The sequence below is a fragment of the Archocentrus centrarchus genome, chromosome 17 (assembly GCF_007364275.1).
Source record: "Archocentrus centrarchus isolate MPI-CPG fArcCen1 chromosome 17, fArcCen1, whole genome shotgun sequence".
NCBI classification, from domain to species: Eukaryota; Metazoa; Chordata; class Actinopteri; order Cichliformes; family Cichlidae; genus Archocentrus; species Archocentrus centrarchus.
The window spans coordinates 1,764,299-1,785,000 of record NC_044362.1 but is presented as its reverse complement, the minus strand read 5'-3'; the positions used below and the strand labels follow the sequence as shown (position 1 = coordinate 1,785,000).

The window sequence follows — 20,702 nt, the reverse complement described above, 5'->3', positions numbered from 1 at the left end:
TGTAAACATGCAAAGATCGAACTCCTCATCTCTGCTGATGAACTTAAACCCTGCTGTATCTTTACTTTCTATTTAATGATAATGTTTATTCGTGTATTTTTGTCTCAACACTTTGTTGTATTTGAATGAAAGAAGGGCAAACAAATGATGCAGCCAATCAAGAGCGAGGAGGGCTGAAGCTCCACCCACTCCTGAGCAGAAAATAAATACTGAAGGAATATGTTTGTTAGAAAGAAGAAAACGAGAAATAGGCGTGAAAAGAATTTGGACCAGACAGTGTGAATAAAAGTCACCTGTTCTCCTCTCCGGACTTGGTCAGTGTGACACCGGGCGGAAGTAAACAAAGAAACGGCGGAAGCGCCGTTAGTTTCAGCGTGAGTGAGCAGGAAGTGGTCGTGTTGTGGTGTCTGAGCTGAGTTTCTGAGCTGTTGGAGTAACAATGCCTTCAGTTCAGTATCTGAGAGAGTTTATCAACGAGCGGCTAACTGCTGCTGCTGAAGAAATATTCACAGAGTTTGAAAAAACCATCGTCCAGTACGAGGAAGAGATCGACCGTCAGCGCAGACTGCTGGATATCACCTGGAAACCCGAAATAAAGCTGCACAGGACAGGTGAGTCAGTCTGAGGGGCTCCGTGAGCTCACGCATGAATGGGACTCCTGGAGGATCCTGATCAGAGCTCTGCGGGCGACATTTCACAGAAAATCAGTCGAATGTGGAAAAAAGAAAAACAAAATCCACCTCAGGTGTGAAGAACCAGATCATTTTCTGCACATTAACTTTAGTTTGTTCAGTGAAGCCATGATAAACGATTTGACGTCCATATTCTGAATCTGTCAGAGTTACGGGTCCCTGCAGGGTTCAGATCTCCCTATCCAGAGTTCAGGAGATCCTGAAAAATACATTTCAGCTCTCAGCTAAAGCAGCCCGAGAGGCACAGCCTGAAGCTGCAGTCTGCGGTTCACAAAGACCCTTTCACCTGCTCTCACCTGTTCAGAGCACACACCCATAGACATATATGCCTAGACGCCGCATTGAGCGCTGACTCGTACGTCAACGTCGCTGCCATATTGGAGGTGGCAAAAGCGGCCAACATAACTTGAGAGAGATGCTGCACTCTGGTGCTGTGTGGAGTTTTGGAACCATTTCACAGTCAAAACGGGATCACATGGGATCACCTTTCACAGGTAAGACTGACGAATTGTTTTTGATCGTATTTGGCCATTCTAACATTTTGTCAACAAAATTATTTTTGTGCCCAACAGTATCCCAGTGTATATTAGTGCATACTTGAATGTGGGAATGATCGCATTAACGTAAATAACTTTGTAGAAAGGCGCTTTATGAAGTTCAGTCCATTCACTTGTATTAGTCCACAGCGAAGCTTTGCCTCCTCCAATGTGGCTGACATACAGTTACATAACATCAGCGGGCCAAACCAGTCAACGAGGCGTCTACGTATATATGTCTATGCACACACCTGGTGCTGACATGAGCGTGAATGTTTACCCACAATACACTGTGAAGTTTCCTCCAGTGAAATATCAGTAACAGGTCAGACATCCAGGTACCAGTGCTGCATCTTGCTGCTCTACGTCACAGATATCAGACTGCTGCAGGTCATTCAGACTGGCGCCTGGAGGGCCTTAAAACTGATCTGGTTGCAGTTTTTCAGCCCTGAAAGTTTCATGTCGCTATCTGCTTTTTTTTAAAGGCTCATCAAGGCTCACAAATGCTGGAAAAAGGTGACTTATAATGTGCTAAAAGCAAAAGACCTCTATGCACTTCTGGACCTGTAACTTGGGAAATATTCATAGCAGGAAGGGAACATTTTGTATGGCTTCATTAGATATATGAATGTTGTAGACAAAAATCAGCTGATCTGAGGTGGTCAGGTCAAAGGCACTCACTGATGTTCCCTTGAATAAAGCATGGGTGTTGATGCAGGGTCAATAATCCAGATAAAGAAATCCCAGTATTGAATTCATCTGGAGAGCTCCTGCTGACAACACGGAATCCATATGTACTAAATCAACTTTGTGGGAATATCCCATGTATTTACTGCTGAGGGTAGATTCTCTAGAGGTCACCATTCAGCTGGAGTCTGAACTCCATTCATCTCCATGTGGAACTTTTTTCTCTGCTGAGAAGTGGATTGTTCCCCTCCACCTGGATAACTGACCCTCTGCTGTTGCACCACATCTCATTTGCTTTAACGATTTCTTTTCCCCTCACGCTGTCCGCACACTTCAGTTTTTTCAGTTTTCGGTGAAGCGCTGCTTGAAGAAAAGATGGTGTTCAGGCTCCTTCATCTCTTTTCTGGCCAAAATGTTTTTCCTGAGTTTGTCTGAAGAGCTTAGCTGTAACAATTGTTGCAGCTGTTTGACCAGCTGTGGAAGACATGACATGTTTCACCTGTCCACAAGTGTAAATGATAGCACATTCAACATGGCAGCACACACAGCCTCAGCACCATTGCTGTGTTTAATCTGTGAGTGAGTGGACTTAAGCAGAAACTAAAGGACACGTCCAAACAGAGATGATCCACAGGGCAGGACCTCTGCAGATCAACACACCTGACTGCAGGCGCTAGAGGTGGCAGAGAGAAAGGAAGCATAATCAGGACTGCGGAGCCAGAATACAAATCAGGCTAAAGAGCACTCCTCGTAAGCCTGTGCTGCCCAGTATTCACCTCACTCAGGAGTAAAATGGACAAATCAGGGGTGACCATTGCAGGACAGAAATCTGTGCAAAAGTGCTCAGAAATAATCATAAAGAGACCTTGGTACCAGGATTCCTGATAAAGCTTTTGTTCAGCCTGCCGAGAGCAAAGGCTGCAGGCGCAAGAGATGGTGCATTTAATAATATATAACATGACAGTCTCAGACAGGCACTGCTCATCGGACTTAGATGAGCCTTCTGGCTGCTGCAGGAGTTCATGGTCAGCACCAAGCATCAGTAGCAAGATAGCATTAGCCACTCTGCTTACAGACGGCTACAGTCTGCTCACCTTGAGGGAGTTTTATCATAATAGGAGACTTTAATCAAGTTGAGCCAAATTCTGTGTACATGTCCCCCCAGTGGGTGTAATACACTGGATCATGTAACAAATGCCTCCACCTTCCCCAGCGTGGGCCACTCTGACCACCTAGCTCTTTTTCTGACACCAGTATACAGACCCCTCATTAGCAGAATAAAACCTCCTGTGAAAACCTTTAAGATTTGGCCAGAAGGAGCTTCATTTCAACTGCACGACTGTTTTGAGCACACTCACTGGGAGTAAAGACACTGTATAGTTAAGGCTGGATCAGGTGACTTTGAACCCACTCTTAGTTATGCTGCAATAGGCCTAGGCTTATGGTGGTGGTGGTGTAATTCATTTGACTCTTAGCCTTGGCCACACTAATGCAAACTCACAAAGCCTGTTTTAGTTGTTGTTGTTAATTATTATTCACCTGCTTGTCCTTATTCAGAGTTTCTGTCTGATTTCTCAGACTTTTTATCTGATTTAGTGCTCAGTTCACATAAAATAATGATAGTGGGTAATTTTAACATCCATGTAGAAGCTGCAAATGACCTCAACACTGCATTTAATCTATTATTAGATTCAACTGGCTTCTCTAAAAATGGAAACAAGCCCAGCCACCACTTTAACCACACTCTGGATCTTGTTCTGACACATGGGACAGAAACTGAAGACACCAATATTTCATCAAAGCCCCCTCCTGTGTGATCATTTCTTAAAATTTACATTTACATTAACATTAATGGATTACACAGCAGTGAGGAATAAGTTGAGGTGAGCCTGACTATATCTAGCCAGCATCTCTCAACCTCACGTACTTGCTCAGGCTCCTTCCCCACCAGAGAGGTGACGTTCCAGGAGTTGGTTTCATTACTGATAAATGCATCTGTTTTCTAAAAAACAAGTCATGGATTCTCTGGGATGCCAAGCTCCTGCTGAAAGAACAGGTCAGGAAATGATGAACTTTACAGTGCTGCCAGGTCCAACCAGAAGAGTGGCATCAGGAATGGAAAAGAAACCTACAGGCTGACAATTGAGTCGAACCTCAGGGATGGCAAGACATCCATCACCTCACAAACGTAACGGAAATCCTGTAAAAAGCAGCAGTAACTCACTTACCAAGGAGCTCAACCACTTCTTTACCTGCTTTGAGGGGGTTCGAGTGAAGGAGGCAGAAACCAGGGCAGCAGCACCAATAAGCACCAACATCCTGACATTTACTCTTAGGGCAGCTGATGGGTCAATTCTGTCACCATGCTGCCTGTCCCAAAGAACACTGCACTGAACACTTAATGACTGAAGTACTTTAGGGAGTTGCTCAAGAGTTATTTCTCTGAATTTTTCTGCCACCACATCAGTAACTGTTTTCTTGTTTTCTTTTTACTTCTAGACCCCCCACAGCAGCATGTCAGTAAGGAGGGGGAGGTTCTCACTGAGCAGCAGCTCTGGAACCAGGAGAGGAGCTCCAGTCTGGACCAGGAGGAAACAGAACCTCCACAGATTAAAGAGGAAGAGGAGGAGCTGTCTAGTAATCAGGAGGGAGAGCTGCTTGCACTGAAGGAGGAGAGTGATACCTTTATGGTGACTGCTGCTGAGGAAAGAGACCACAGTGAACCACCACCAGATAGGGAGCAGCTCCTCTCTCACAGCTCTCCTGAAATTGAGAGCAGAGATCTGGAAGAGACCATGTACAAAGACTCAGAATCAACTGGAATTGCAGCGCAAATGCCAAATGAGAAACCATATGTTTGTGAAATATGTGGGAAAAGGTTTCGTCAAAATAATCATTTGTCTGTCCACATAAGAACTCACACAGGGGAGAAGCCACATCCCTGTGAAACATGCGGGAAGAGTTTCAGTCAGCTTAGTAATTTATATCGCCACAGGAGAACTCACACAGGGGAGAAGACGTATTTTTGTCGAACATGTGGGAAAAGTTTCAGTCGACACGACAGTTTGTCAGTCCACATCAGAACTCACACGGGTGAGAAGCCGTATTCCTGTGAAATTTGTAGGAAGAGCTTCAGTACAAATTCTAATTTTTCTATCCACATGAGAATTCACAGAGGTGAGAAGCTGTATTTATGCCAGATGTGTGGGAAAAGTTTCAGTCACAGCTCTAATCTGTTGGTGCACATGAGAACTCACAGAGATGAGAAGATGAAGTCAAGTAACACAAGTGGGGGAAAAATCATGTGACAGAAAAAACCCCACAAGAACATTTAATTAAAATGAAAGCTTTCAGATTTCAGGTGCTTTAGCCCCTCCTTTTGCAACGAATGTCTGAGAAGTTTTCCAAGTGTTTCACCATCAGTATACTGTGAATAATCTCTGTAATTATATGTGTGTATATATATTTTTTATAAATGTGAGATTTAATATAAAATTTCCTTTGTGTCTATATTAATCAGCCATGTATATAATGTTAATTTGATCCTGTAGCTTATTGGTGCTGCATCTCAAAAGGGGAAAAAAGAAGCCAGTCTCTTTTTTTCTTAGCTAAATTAACACAAAGTTTATTTGCATCATTTTGTTTTGTTGTGGGCTGGAACTTAATGGGAAAATGGGATTGTGCATTTCATCTTATTTTCCTATTTGTGCATATTTTTTTTTTAACAGCCACAGTTTCATGTGAGAAGCTGAGAAACCTATTAGTGCTTTAAACAGGTGGAGTCTGTTGTGATTTGTTTAGAGCATGTTTTATTTTTTTATTTTATTTTATTTACTTTGTTGTTGCATCAACTTTTCAATGTTCAGACTCTGCTCTCTGGTGCTAACTGTTGTGGGTTAAAGTCCAGCTCCTCCAGGAGACCAGCTGGATTTAGTTTCTTGACCTGAGGGACATGAAGAAGAGAACAGGACTTTCTAAAACAGATTCTTTATGTGTTTGAATGTGTTTGCCTTATGCAGGCAGCATGAAGCTCATCTGTATTTTTCAGCCCCTCCAGCTGAAGGACCAATGAGCTTATTCCATGGTGAGGTGTCTGTTCATCCACACATGAATCACTCCTCCTCCTACACTATTTAGACTCATGAAAATGCCCCCCAAATTTTGACATACCCCTACCGGAGGTAGAACTAAACCCAACCATGTTTTTCCTCATCTCTAAGGTTTCCTCTATATGAAATGGATTCTTGGACAAAAATATTTTACTGCCACGATGGTTAAATTGATAGATATTATATACCCCAAACGTAAAACAGAGCTCAAGTACAGCCTGTCCGCATAGCACACAAGGCCTGAGAGCTTTCAGAATAGATATGTATGTAGTCAGGACTTTGCTTTACCCACAAGAAAAAAACTGGATGTGAATATCTTAAAGTATGGGGTAGAGAGAGACCTTGGAACACACTTAAAATACGCGGATGTGGAAAAAAAAAACCACATATGATGGCTTGTTGGAAAGGTGAGGTTGTGCTGAATCCATCAACACCAAATATGTAAATGTAGCCTGATAATCAGGCTGTTAAGTCACTTAATGTATGAAGTGCCCCAACTGAGAGAAAGTGAAGTATTGAGAAAACTAAGTCTCCAGTCTAAAACATTATTATTGTCATATAACACAGTAGGCTTTTTGAATTAATGTGCTTGTTTTCTAAATCCAGCAAAACCAAATATGTAAATATACCATGCGTAGTCATTTAAAAATGTGTGATCTATCCCAAATGAAAGAATATACTGCATTTTATTGCACTATATTAGACTGTACTGGTAAAATCACCAGAGATGAGTGAGTAGGACAGGAAAGCACAAGATATAACTTAACTGCACACAGTATGAATCAAATACCTGACTCAAATAAACAAAAGACCATCTAACAAAACAAACAAGCTTGGAGGTGGAATTCCTCCTTTTCTCGAGCTGCAGTGTCCAGTTTTAAGCCTGAGGCTTTTAGCAGCAACCAGAACACACACTGCTTTTGGTAGCCATTCTGGGGGTAGGCCAGCTCCAAGAAACTGACTTTAGTGAAGTCAGCTCCCCATGATGTCACAACTGAAACATATGAGCTTTTGGAGTAACAATACCTTCAGTTCAGTATCTGAGAGAGTTTATCAACGAGTGACTGCTGCTGCTGCTGAAGAAATATTCACAGAGTTGGAAAAAAATGATCGTCCAGTACAAGGAAGAGATTGACCGTCAGCGCAGATGGCTGGTTATCACCTGGAAACCCGAACTAAAGCTGCACAGGACAGGTGAGTCAGTCTGAGGGGCTCCATGAACTCACACAGGAATGGAACTTCTGGAGGATCCTGATCAGAGCTCTGTGGGTTTGTTAGTCAGCAAGTAATGGTTGAAAGCTGCGAGCTGATAGGGCAGCAGGCCATGTATGTCCTGCATTGAGTTAACAGTGGTTAGCATAGCACAGAGTTGGAGCCATCCAGACAGCAACCGTTTGATTGGATATTGAGTGTGAGGACATCCAGCAGCTACCTGAAAATGTCCAAACCCAAGTTAATGATCTCCACGAGGGTGCTGTAAAACAGCACTGTATATGAACAGATGGACGAGAGCAAACATCCCGAGGGCCCACCAGAACAGCAGGAGTGTGAATGGTTGCTGTCATGATGATCGATGAACCTGGACCGGTTTCTCTGTTGGTGTGATCACAACTGCAGGAAGGAGTCCAAGGGCTCATGGGGCACTTGGCTGAGAGTTTTCCTTTTAGGGTGTCCCTCTGCACCGCTCAAATGTTTTTTTACAGTCTGGGATGGCTGTGGCTCAGGTGGAACAGTGGATCAAACCAAGCAGAAGGTTGGTGGATCGATCCCTGGCTTCCTCAGTTGACATGTGTTTAAGTGTCCTTAAACACTTTGACTTGTGGACTGGAGGCAATGTTGAATACTGTATATAAAGAGTCAATGTTGGAAAAAGCACTGTATGAATGTGCATGAATGGGTGAATGAGTCGTGTTGTATAAAGCACTCTGAAAACTAACTGAATTTTTAAAAAAAAGTTAAAACAAAATAAAACTAAAATATAATGTAAAAAAAACTATTATAACCCTGGTCTGGGCCAGAACCTCCACAGATTAAAGAGGAACAGGAGGAACTCTGCTGCAGTCAGGGGGGAGAGCAGCTTGCACTGAAGGAGGAGACTGATACATTTATGGTAACTGCTGCCGAGGAAGGAGACCACAGTGAACCAAAACCAGACAGGGAGGAGCTCCTCTCTTACAGCCCTGCTGACATCAACAGCAGAGTTCAGGGAGTGAACAAGACTCAGCATCAACTGGAACTGCAGAGCAAAAGCCAAATAAGAGATTTCAGAAAGATGGAAAGCACAATAACCATGCAAACAACTCACCATTTTCAGAGACTCAGTCTAACCCCAGCACAGAAAAGAAAAGGAAAGGAAAATCCTTTAAGAATATGTCCCAAAGAAAGAAACATTCCACAAGCTACACTGATGGGAAACCACATGCTTGCAAAACATATGGGAAAAGATTTAGGAAAAGTAGTCATTTGAACACACAGGTGAAAAACTGTATTCTTGTGGGAAAAATTTGAGTCTCAAGTCGTCTTTGTTGAGCCACATGAAAAGTCACACAGGAGTGAATCCCTTTGCCTGTGAAACCTGCTGTAAATGTTTTAGTATAAGCTGTAGTTTGGTGGTTCACATGAGAGCTCATACTGGTGAGAGACAGTATTCTTGTCAAACGTGGGAAAAGTTTCAGGCAGAAAGGTGGTTTGGACAGCCACATCAGAACTCACACAGGTGAGAAGCCTTTTCGCTGCATCACCTGTGACAAAAGCTTTCCAAACTTATTAGCAATGAGAAAACACGGGCGTGAGGCTGTTTCACTTTGAAATCTGTGGCAAAGGTTTTAGTACAAAATGTCATTTGTCTGTTGTCTTGTCTTGTATATCCTGATGTTTTGAGAATGAATGAATTTTTTATGAAGAAATGAGTTAAGATCCAAGGAAAGGTCAGTAGTCCTCCAACTCTTTTACCATCAGTGATTTATGTGATAAGATCTCAAAATTATGAAAATGTATCTTGCACTCATGAGATGTTTTTGTAATTATGAAAACCTTTCACTTCTCATATTCTGTTGTTGAAGCTGAGAATCCTCCTGTGGTTTCTGTCAACTAAGGCTTGTATGGGGCCGATCCAGGTAACGTCAGTATTATAAAGGCTTATTACTGGTGCATAACCATGTTAACTGATGCGTCACACCTAGATTAGAGGTATGACATCACTGCCTACTGACCTCACCAGATCAGATCTTGGGAAATTGGTGTCACTATTCCTGGAAGATCCCTTGGACCTCCGTGTGTGGACAGCAGGATGTCATGATCCTGGGCTGGTGGCCCAGTGTTTTGAGTTTTTGTGAAGTTCTGTTTTTTGTTTTCTGGTTGTTCAGGATTTTTGGAATTTTAGTTTGTCTTTGTTTTCTGTTTAGTTTTCCATGTTCTGGTCTTCCCTGTGCTCCTGTGTGTTTAAGTCTTGATCCTTCTGTGTTTAGGTTCCCTTTCTCTTAGCTCTGGTTTAGTTCTCCCTGTTTCTGTCTCTCCCTTGTCTCATGTCTTGTGTTTAGTTGGTCATGTTCTGATTCCGTCTGTGTGTCAGTCTTCCTGTGGTAAGTCTGCATGTACTTGGTTAGGTCACTTCCTGTTTTATTTTGACAATCTTGTGTTCATTGTGCTTTGTGTTTAGATTTGCTTCCCCTTGTCTCGTCAGTGTATTTCGTTCACCTGTGTTGTCACCTGTTTCCCTTTTCCCTCATTATGTCTCAGTGTATTTAAGGTCTCTGTGTTGTTTAGTTCCTTGTCGCGTCATCGTTGGTTTTTCCCTGCTGTGTGCTCTATGCCATGGTCATGTTATGGCTACGTTCTAGTATTTTTTGGATTAAAGCTTTAAGTTATTGTTACCTCCTCGTCTGAATCCTGCATTGGGGTCCTCTGCCTCGCTTGCCACAGCCCAAACCTGACACAGGAGGGTCAGAAGTCCTTGATGATCGTCAGCAAGATACAGAGATTCTTAAAAGCAGCTTCCTCCACTTTTCCCACTGTGCTGGAAACAATTTTATGTCATTTTTTATTGGTCTATACACCACAATATATGATCATAAACAGGCACCTGTTTGTACCTGTGGACCTTATAACAGATCTAACTTAATCCTGCATTTAAATTTTGTTGTTATATTTAGTCTTTACCTGCTCTCAAGCTGTTAAACACCACAGATGAAACCTAAAACCCCGGTCAGAGATACCGTGGTGGTCATCAACTTTCCCCAGTAAGCCGGGCTCTCTGCTTCAGGCCATTCAGCCACGATATGGGAATTTTGGTGGAAAAAAAATCTCATCCTCTGCCTACATTATCTTTAGGTAGATGTCAGAAAATTAATATTCCAGCACAGAACCATAGAAAGGGATGTACATATGGTGACACGTGGAGACTGAAAGGGATAAAAAGGAGCAGGACTCCTCTTCCTCACAAAAGGATCCTTGTGAGTGCCATCTGCTCCAATCGGAGGTTAGAAAATGATGATGAGAAAGTGGTAATTAAAATCTGTATCACCACATGAATCCGTGCACGTTCAGTCTGAGCTGCTGTGACTTCACAGCTTCATTCAGAGTTTCAGTAATGAGCTGCTCATAGAAACGTGTTCCCAGCAGAGAGTCTGCATCACTCTGAGAACATGCCAGAAGTAAACGTGGAGCTTCAGCTGATTTTAAACTGACACTCTGAACATCACCTGCTGCTGACCAGGTGAGGTGTTCAGCATCAGGTACCATGGTAATTTGGCAAGTAGAGAAAAATTACTTTAACCTCGACAAGCTCACTTAAATTTGCGTCGAAGTGCAGGCTTGTGCAGCCTGTCGTGATTTATTTAATGTGTTTTAGAGTTCATTAGCGTTTTATTGTCTCGGGCTTTAGAGGTTATCCTAACAAATGCAGATGTTTAATGTGATGTTGTAGAGCATGCAGTGTAAATAAAGTTTGTTTCTCAGTTCTGTTTTTCAGGTTTTAGTGATCAGATTAACAGACTCCAGGTTCCTAGGCTGAAGAACCAGCTCGGTCGCTCTGTCATCATCAGAGACCTTATAAAGTTGATTCTGTCTGCAGTTGTCATTCAGCAGCTGGAATCTGATTGGATGAAGCTGAATGTGATGTTTAATTGAATGATTCAGCTGTGAGCTGCCAGGACAGGAAGTGGAGAAACTCTTGGACTCAGTTTACTGATGGATGCTGACATCAGAGACCCAGATAGCAGCAGACTCTGGATCAGTTTGAGCCAGTAAAAACTGTCTGAGCATTATGAGCATTTCATTTTTCAGTGATGGTTCAGTAACTGAATGTCCTGATGGACTGAAACAGACTCACTTTATCCAGGATTTCATTATTTCTGCCATAAAATGCTTTCATGTTCAACTGTGAGTGTTTCAAATGTGATTTAATGTCAGTGTCACTGATAGATGTCTTTTTGAGCTCCTGTGATTTTGAGATGAAGAAATGTTTGAATCAGGAATGCAAATTGAGGTGGGACAGGATGAGCTGCTTTGAATGGATCCAAGACAGATCTGGACAGGATGAGCTGTAAGTGACCGGAGCTGAACTGGATCCAGGTCTGCTTCAGTCTGAATCCATGATCCATATTCATTTAGGACCTGTCCTGCGGAGCAGCTGGACTCTGACTGGGTTTGCTGATCCACTGGAGTCTGTGAGTCCTTCAGGTGAATCCACGTTGACCCAGTGACACTGATGCAGGTGATTTTCAGTGAAAATGTGTTGAGGCTCAGACTCTGAATTTCCTCATTTAATGACTGATTCTCAGTCTGTGAACATTTGAGCATGAAATTTAATCAGATTACAATCAGACTGCAGCCGCTTTAAAGTCTCTTTAAATCTGTTTAGTTCAGTTTGAGTCTGAAAGTCATTTCAGCCTCATCGGACTCTCCTCATCTCCAAGATCCAGCTGTGACACAAGTTTATCCATCAGTGTGGCCACTGATTATTGATCAGTGTGACTGATCATTGATAGCAACTTTATGAATCAGGAAATTGTTTTTTGTTTTTGTTTTTTTGATGAATGTGTCGCGGTGACAATAAAGTTTTAAAGGCAGGGATGATCAAAGCGAAGCGGAAAGAAAACTCGAGTGACCCGCTATGCCGGACCTTCACAGTGTGACACCGGACGAAAGTAAACAAAAGGTGGAAACGCTGGTAGCTTCAGTGTGAGTGAGCTGGAAGTGTGTTAGTGTTGTGGTGTCTGAGCTGAGTCTCTGAGCTGTTGGAGTAACAATGCCTTCAGTTCAGTATCTGAGAGAGTTTATCAACGAGCGGCTAACTGCTGCTGCTGAAGAAATATTCACAGAGTTTGAAAAAACGATCGTCCAGTACGAAGAAGAGATCGACCGTCAGCGCAGACTGCTGGATATCACCTGGAAACCCGAAATAAAGCTGCACAGGACAGGTGAGTCACTCTGAGGGGCTCCGTGAGCTCCTGGAGCATCCTGATCAGAGCTCTGCTGCTTTTATTTGGAAGCTGTGAGCGACCATAGAGCAGACGAAGGAAACTGACCGCAGGCCACGCGTTTCCTGCAGGCATCGCATCAGATGAGCTAACGTGGCCGAGCTTTTGGCATGAATTTGAGTTTTGTTGCTTCTCGCTCGCAGTAATAAAAGTGTTAGCACAATATTAGTACACGGCTGCCCGCAGTTTATGTATTTCAGAAAGGATTGACAGCAGAGACTGTAATTAATCAATAAACAATAAACAACTTTATCATTTTACATTATCTTAAATACAGGTCAAGCGTAGCATTATGACCACCTGCCTTATATTGTGCTGGTCCCCTTTTGCTGCCTAAACAGCCCTGACCCTTCGAGGCGTGGACTCCACAGTGGTCAGAATATTATGCTTGATCTGCAGCTAGCTAACAAAACCCGTACAAGACCATAAAACTTCAGTTGACAGACAAGCTGAATAATACTACACGATGCAAATTAGTTTCTTTGAGTCGTACAGCAAGCAGCCAAACAAGAAAAAAGTCTGAAGTCTGAAATCGATGACTCAAAGCTGTCAGTGGCTTCAGGTTCAGAACGACCCCCAGATGTCCCTCATACCTTCCTATATACAATTATTGAGAAAATGAAATGCAAAGTCTGCTCAGTTTACAGTAAAGTGTATACCATCTTTAATTTCTAACCATTATTAATGGATGACCTTAAGAGGCAGCGTACAAATGATGATGTGTTTAATCTCAGACGGTGCCCATCAGCACTTTGATTTTAATTGCTTTGCATTGTTTTAGACTGAGGGTGATATCTGCTCAGTTTGCATGATAAGATTTAAATGATCTTCAGTTTGCCATCAGAGAAATTACTGGACCCAGCAGATTCTTCGCTTATTCCACTACGACACATTCATAACGCATTCACATGAAGAATGTCATACTTCCGGTTTCACTTGATCATTTATTACTTCATGTTTCCTCTAAATTAATTTAAAATATGTGGTGTTGTTCATCCTTCCAAGAATAAATCCAGCTGTCTTAGGCCTGTTTTATCTCTTTATTGCTGTTTTTTTGTAAAGTTGTATCACTATGAATATGTGCAGAGTGCTCTCTGGTGGACAGCATCGGCATTCATCAGCAAATGGCTAATATCGATGGGACTGATGTATCAGTTGGGCTCTGATGGAAAACCTAGCTAATGGTTGAAATGGTTTGGATGTATTTGCTCATATTTGTTTTTAAATAATCTCATTATTAATGTTTTTCTTGGGTCCTTTTGGCTCTCCAGAACTCCCACAGCATTATGTCTGTAAAGAGCAGCAGCAGCTCTGTAACCAGGAGAGGAACTCCAGTCTGGACCAGGAGGAACCAGAACCTCGCCAGATGAAAGCTGCAGAAATCTGCAGCAGTCAGGAGACAGAGCAGCTTGTTACGAAGGAGGAGACCGTATCAGTCTCCTGCTATATGGCGGCTGTTATTTATGAAGGAGACCACGGTGAACCACAACCAAACAGAAACCAGCTCCACTCTCTGAGCTCTCCTGAGACTGACCGCAGAGGTCAGGGAGCAAGCGAGTGTGATGGCTCAGGTGAGAAACTGTAATCTTTTAAAAAGTTTGACTGAATTTGGCCATTTCACTGTTCACATGAGAGTCCACACAGTTGAGAAGTTTTAATCCAGAAATACCTGGAAAGCCAAGCTCTAAAAACATATGAGCACATATGCAGGATCAGAGGGCTTTCATATGGAAAGCACTTTAATAATGTCTTGTATCTTTTTGTACCTCTGGATATTCTGACAGTTGTCAGTTACTTTGATACGGAATAAATTTTAATGGCCTGATGATTCTTAATGAAAGAGCTGCAGGACTTGCAGGCCTGACTGTCAGTGTATGTTCATGAGCTTTTTCCTCACACACATTTTTCCTGAGCTACGCCCTCAGTGACCGCATACTCAGTGATGACTGAGTCCCCCACTGCACCCTCAAAGTGCCCTTTTCTCTACATAAGGTATACTATTCAGATTCAGGAGACTTTCAAAGTGCACCTCCCACCACATGACTGTGTCTCCAGTTGAAATCAGCAGCATTTTATCTCCACTGTATTCAGTCTGGGCAGGTAGCTGTTTTGATTCCTCTGAAGATTCACAGAAACTTTTTGGGGGTGGGCCGAAAGCCTTGCTCCATGTCTTCACCGAATTCTGAGGTTTTCCTTTAAGAACCACCAAAGATGCACTCCACTTGAGCTGCAGGGAGTTCTTGGCAGCCTCCAGTATCCCACAAGCTGACTGAGCCTGATGGCAGGTCCTCACTTGTTATTGGTTCTCACTGCAGTATCATATCACTTCCCGGTCCTGTTACAGGGCACAGTGATGTTTTTGTGTAGCTCGATTAATCTAGATAACAACTTATTTCATAGTGTAATCTTTATGTGCTTTATTCAAAGCGCTCTCTCTACTAAATCACCTGTGAATTATATCCACATTAATCACTTAGTGTGTTTTTAGAGATCAGCTAACATAGTGTTGCTATTAGTTTAGCTCTTGCAGACTCACTAACAGCATGGCTGCTTCTCCTTCTCCCTCCCACACTTTTTGCTCAGTGTGTCAGATGTTACACCTTGGTATCCTTTAGCAGTAGATAGCTAGTCCCTGTTGTCAGTGCGGACCATTAGCCACCATTAGCTCTCCCCCCAGCAGATCCCACACAGCCAGGAAAGCAGGCCGGCTGGGTGACTATGAGGAGGAAGCATAGTCCTAAACAGAAGCCCCCGGTACAACACCTATCCTTGCACATCTGTAATAATTTTTCTCAACTCTGTGACACACCTGCAGAGGAACAAACTGGTTAATAGCGACTCTGCTTTGAAAAGCGTGAAGCTATCAACACCAGCAAGCATAGTAGAATGGCTGCTGGGTGTCAGGCGGTTCTTGGGCACCTGGGGTCTGGGCTCTTGCTCAGGAACACACATATATTACTACAATTTGTGTGTGTGTGTGTGTGTGTGTGTGTGTGTGTGTGTGTGTGTGTGTGTGTGTGTGTGTGTGTGTGTGTGTGTGTGTGTGTGTGTGTGTGTGTGTGTGAATGTGTATGTATGTGTATCTATCTTGTATTATTTTTTCCATTCTCTCCCTTTTTTTCTCTTTCTCTATCTCTTCTTCTTCCCCACAGAAATCATGCCTGCTTCCAGACCACCAAAAAAGAAACCAAAAACCTGCAAAAAACGACTTAAACAATAGAAAGAAACAATAATATAGCATTCTCAACTGCACTAAAGAGTAAAACAGTTAAATATGTATTATTAAACATTAGCAAATGACTTATTAATTGATCAACATATTGATTTATTCTGCCTTACAGAAACCTGGCTGATGATGATTGTTAGTTTAAATCAGTAATTCTTAAACTTTTACCGTCATGGCCCACTTCGCAGGATGAATTCTTTTCATGCCCCAGACAAGTTCTGAGTGTCAAAGTAGGGGGGCAGACGATGACAGTGGAGAGTTGCACTGGTCTGTGCTAGCGTACCTGTGTACCTGCTAACATTTCTGACGTTCAACATTTGTTACAAATAATTTTTCCCACAGTTTGATCATGCCCCACCAGTTGGGTGCGGCCCACAGTTTAAGAACCACTGATTTTAATGAGTCAGCACCCTCGAGTCATGCTAACTGTCAGAGTCCTCGAAGCACAGACCAAGGGGGAGAAGTAGCCGCGATCTTCCACTCCAGCTCATTATTTATGCCTTTATTGGACAGAACAACAAGAGTAGATGGCAAAGTAGGACAGCAAAGGGTGTGAGTCAGGCTTGAACCAAGGCCTTTCAGCCTTAAGCTGTGTGGTCAGCTTACTTATTCATGAGTTTCTGTCTGATTTCTCAGAGGATGTTTTCCTGTGTCTGCTGGGTCTATAACCAAACTCTGTCATGGCGAGACCCGCAGCCAGCATAGAACATCTACTCAGCTGCTGCACTGAGACACAGATCTGAGGTCCTTGCAGCTGCTTTGATCATCGTTTAGAGGATCTAAGTCCTGTGCCTGAGTCAGCTCTCCACATTCTTGAGGGGTGGCTGTAGCTCAGTAGGTAGAGCAGGTCACCTACTGACCGGAAGGTCAGCGGTTCGAATCCTGGCTACTCCAGGCTACATGCCAATGTATCCTTGGGCAAGATACTTAACCCCAAGTTGCTCTCCGACCGTTCTGTCGGAGTATGAATGTGTGTGAATGTTAGTTAATTAAAAAGCACTTAGCTTCATAAAAATGGAAGTGCTTGTATGAATGGGAGTGCATGGGTGAATGCACAGGTTGTATAAGCGCTTTGAGTGCTCATACTGAGTAGAAAAGCGCTATATAAGAACTAGTCCATTTACCATTCTGAAGCCACAGCAGGCTGCTTCTGAGCCAAATCTGCTGCCTCCTCCTCACCTGTTCATGGGCTGCCTGGCTCTTTCCTAGCACCAGGTTTTGATTTGCCTTTCCACCTGAGTCATTTCAGGGATCCTTTGCTATTCCTGGTTTGAAATTATTGTGCTTTGCCAGAATCTGCACTGCTGATGTGTTTCAGCACTGCTGCCTATCCTGGCATCTCTTCAGCTTAAAATCCACAAAGGTTCCACCTCATCTGCTGGCCTCCTGCAGTTGCATCCTGCTTGCTCATAGGGGGTCGTTTTGACTGTTGGGTTTTCTCTGTATTATTGTAGGATCTTTACCTTACAATATAAAGGATAAATGAGGCGACTGTTTGTTCTGATTTTGCACTATATAAATAAAATTGAATTGAATCGTGTTCATGCTGATTTCATGCTTTTTATCATTCAGAATAGTCATTCATTACTTGATACTTGCTTTAAACATATCATTAGGACAGACGTGTACATATTCCTGAACTCTGTGTTGCATTAATCATGTTGAGGCTATAAATTGAGTCCAGTGGGCGGAGGTGAGCATGAAGATCTCAGCCTTTTCGACAGATCCTTCTGCTCTGCTCGGCTGGTAGAAAAGTGTTAAACCAGACTCAGAGTTATGCACATATAACATTTATCTGTGGTAAATTAGGCACACATTCATGACTGCTGCCAGGAAAAAAAATTCAGCTGTCTAGGGAGGCAAACGTATTAACAACAACAACAAAAAAAAGTTTACATATGTTGCATCATGTAATCTGACTTTATGTGCAGGCAAATGACCAGAACAAAATTAAAGGCAGTATATTTGTATACTTTATCCCCTCTAGACTTCCAGCATCAAAGTTGCATTAAGGAGGAGGAGGTTCTCACTGAGCAGCAGCTAGGTAACCAGGAGAGGAGCTCCAGTCCGGAACAGGAGGAACCAGAACCTCCAAAGATTAAAGAAGAACAGAATGAACTCTGCAGCTGTCAGGAGGGAGAGCAGCTTGCACTGAAGGAGGAGAGTGATACCTTTATGGTGACTGCTGCTGAGAAAAGGGATCACAGTGAACCAGAATCAGACCGACAGCAGCTCCTCTCTCACAGTTCTGCTGAAACAGAGAGCAAAGATAAGGAAGGAGGCGAGTGTGAACAGAAGAATCGTCTGCGAAAGAGGCCTGAGACTGTCGTAAGCTTACTCAATTCAGAGTGTCACTGTGATACCGACGCAGGTAAAAAGCCAGTAAAATGTGTAGTTTGTGGAAAGTTTTTTAAGAATATGTACTACTTGAAGGAACATGGACGTTTCCACACTGGTGTGAAACCGTTCACTTGCAAAACTTGTGAGAGAAGTTCACTGAGAAAACGCATGAGAACTCACACAGGTGAGAAACCTTACAACTGTGACACCTGCGGAAAAAAGTTTACAGACCTGTCATCAGTGAAAAGACACATGAGCATTCATACAGGTGAGAAGCCATATCCCTGTGAAACATGTGGGAAATGTTTTAGAAATTGTAGTCTTTTGACTGTCCACAAGAGAATTCATACAGGTGAGAAACCTTACCACTGCAAAGCCTGTGAAAAACGTTTTTCTGACTCATCAACACTGAGAAAACACATAAGAACTCACACAGGTGAGAAACCTTACAACTGCAACACCTGCGGAAAAAAGTTCACAGACATGTCATCAGTGAAAAGACACATGAGCATTCATTCAGGTGAGAAGCCATATCCTTGTAACATATGTGGGAAAAGTTTTAGACGGAATAGTTATTTGTCTCTTCACATAAGAACGCACACAGGTCAGAAACCATACCTGTGTAAAACATGTGGAAAAGGCTTCAGCCGTAGTAGTCATTTGTCGGCCCACATGGTAACTCACACAGGTGAAAAACCATATGCTTGTGAAACATGTGGGAGGAGTTTTAGTTATTATAGTTATTTGGCTGTACATAGGAGATTGCACACAGGAGAGAAACCATATCCTTGTAAAATATGTGGTAAAAGGTTCCAACGTAGTACTCATTTGTCTAAACACATGATAACTCACACAGGTCAGAAACCCTAAACCCCATTGTATTTCACGCTGTGTGAGATGGTGTGTCCTTTTATTTTTTTTTGTATTGCTGGATATTCTGACAAACTGTCACTAACTTATACTTAATAAATATTAGGAATCCAGAGCTTGTTTAATTTGATTTTTACATGTATTTTGTGATTAAATGCTTTTCTTTTTTGTTTAAAGTTATTTTTTCTGTTTTCTAATTTTCTTTAATTTTATTTGCTGTTCTCTGATCTCCTTATAGCTCATTTCAAATGTTAGCTATGTTTTGTCTTTCTTTTCTCTTTTTTTTTTTTTTGGTTTTTCACTTATTTTTTTTATTACCCCTTATGTATTAGAAAGGTTTCAGTCATCTATGAAGCACTGTGTACTACATTAACCAGCGTGTCTGGTGCTATAAAAATAAAATTAGATTGCGTGATATCTAAACAAAGTTTCTTTTGAAATGTTATATTTCTTTCTTTAGTGGCTATTCAGTTTTTGAACCTACTGTCTGCTAATTTGTAAAGTATGTTCTTTGGCTTGTTTTTGTCTTCAGTTGACTCATGGTGCAAGCTGGTTTGGGTTTTTATTGATTTAAGAGCCGTTAAAAGAGCAGGGCTCTTTATTAGACTGGTCATCTTTTAAAACATGTTTGAATACTATAAAAACTGTAAGCAATTACCTGTACACTTTGCACTTGATACATTACTCAGGTCTGGGAGTTATATATGTATTCAGAGAACAATTGGAGCTCCTATCCACACGTACAGACTATTTATTCTCATTAGTTGGGCTTTGAGTACAACCTAGAGAGACCACACAGGAACAGAGAGAAAATGTAAAGGATCCAGTTGGTCTTAACCCAGTGAAATAAATAAAGAGTTCTTTTTTTTTTTCTGACGCTACAATTTTTTTCTATGTGAATAAAAGTTACTAATGAACCCAAACTGAGGTATAAGCTGTAAATATGTAACATAAGTTTGTAAAAACATATCTGGTTCTAGTTTGCATGGACAGCAGTCTAAACAGAGAAGCCCAGACTTCCCTGTCCCCTTCCACCTATAGGAGGACACAGGCGTTTCCAAGACAGTCTAATTCTGAATAGAATAGAATAGAATGCCTTTATGTCATTATACAGGATGTATAATGTTCAGTACCATGCAATAGAAAGTCCAAAGTTTCTAAAATATAACATATAAATTAGAACTTCTAAAAGTATGCAGAAAATAAAACAATGTATAAAATCTCCAGAAAATAAACTTTATAAAAATATATACGTAAAAATAAAATAAGTGTATACAGATAATAATAAAGCTGGTGAGTATTGCACTTGGTGAATGAATATTGGATATTACACTATATAGGAGTGATAGATATTGTTCGGTATGAATGATATAATATTGCACAGGGATATGAGTCTGGATAAATGGTTGCATTAGGAAGGGCATCTTGCATAAAATCTTGACCAACTTAAACATGTGGATCATAAAGAATGACATTTCCGTACCAGCTGAGGCCTGGGTTAACAATGACCTCCTCCAGTGCTGTTGATCAACAGAGTACCAGTGGAAACTCTGCTGCTGCTGCTGGCTGAAGTCTAAGGAAGAGGAAAGTGGGAAGGCATGTTCGGAAGCAGTGAGAAAGGCAGGAGGTTATAGGTGAGAGTAGGGACTATAAATGTGGAGAATATGGTTGGTAAAGGCAGAAAGCTGCTGATAAGGAAGGCAGATAGATTTTGTGTCCAGGAGACCAGGTGGAAGGGAAGCAAGGCCAGGAGTACTAGAAGT

General features: G+C 42.1%; 2 protein-coding genes across 3 annotated transcripts; both read left to right on the top strand.

Moving 5' to 3' along the window:
- Nucleotides 1-310: 310 nt before the first annotated feature.
- LOC115795242 (zinc finger protein 32-like) lies at nt 311-5,371 on the top strand. 2 transcript variants are annotated; one of them, XM_030751071.1, is made up of 2 exons: nt 311-611; nt 4,415-5,371. In XM_030751071.1, the coding sequence occupies exons 1-2, from the start codon at nt 440-442 to the stop codon at nt 5,221-5,223; spliced, it is 981 nt and encodes a 326-aa protein (XP_030606931.1). In that variant the 5' UTR covers nt 311-439; the 3' UTR covers nt 5,224-5,371. The 2 variants fall into 2 exon arrangements, with proteins under 2 accessions (XP_030606931.1, XP_030606932.1); XM_030751072.1 differs by lacking the exon at nt 311-611 and adding an exon at nt 679-1,186.
- Nucleotides 5,372-12,165: 6,794 nt separating this feature from the next.
- Nucleotides 12,166-19,853, top strand: LOC115795219 (zinc finger protein 883-like). Its single transcript, XM_030751045.1, has 3 exons — nt 12,166-12,443; nt 13,775-14,074; nt 17,717-19,853. Exons 1-3 carry the CDS (start codon nt 12,272-12,274, stop codon nt 18,937-18,939), a joined length of 1,695 nt encoding a protein of 564 aa, XP_030606905.1. The 5' UTR covers nt 12,166-12,271; the 3' UTR covers nt 18,940-19,853.
- Nucleotides 19,854-20,702: the final 849 nt, after the last annotated feature.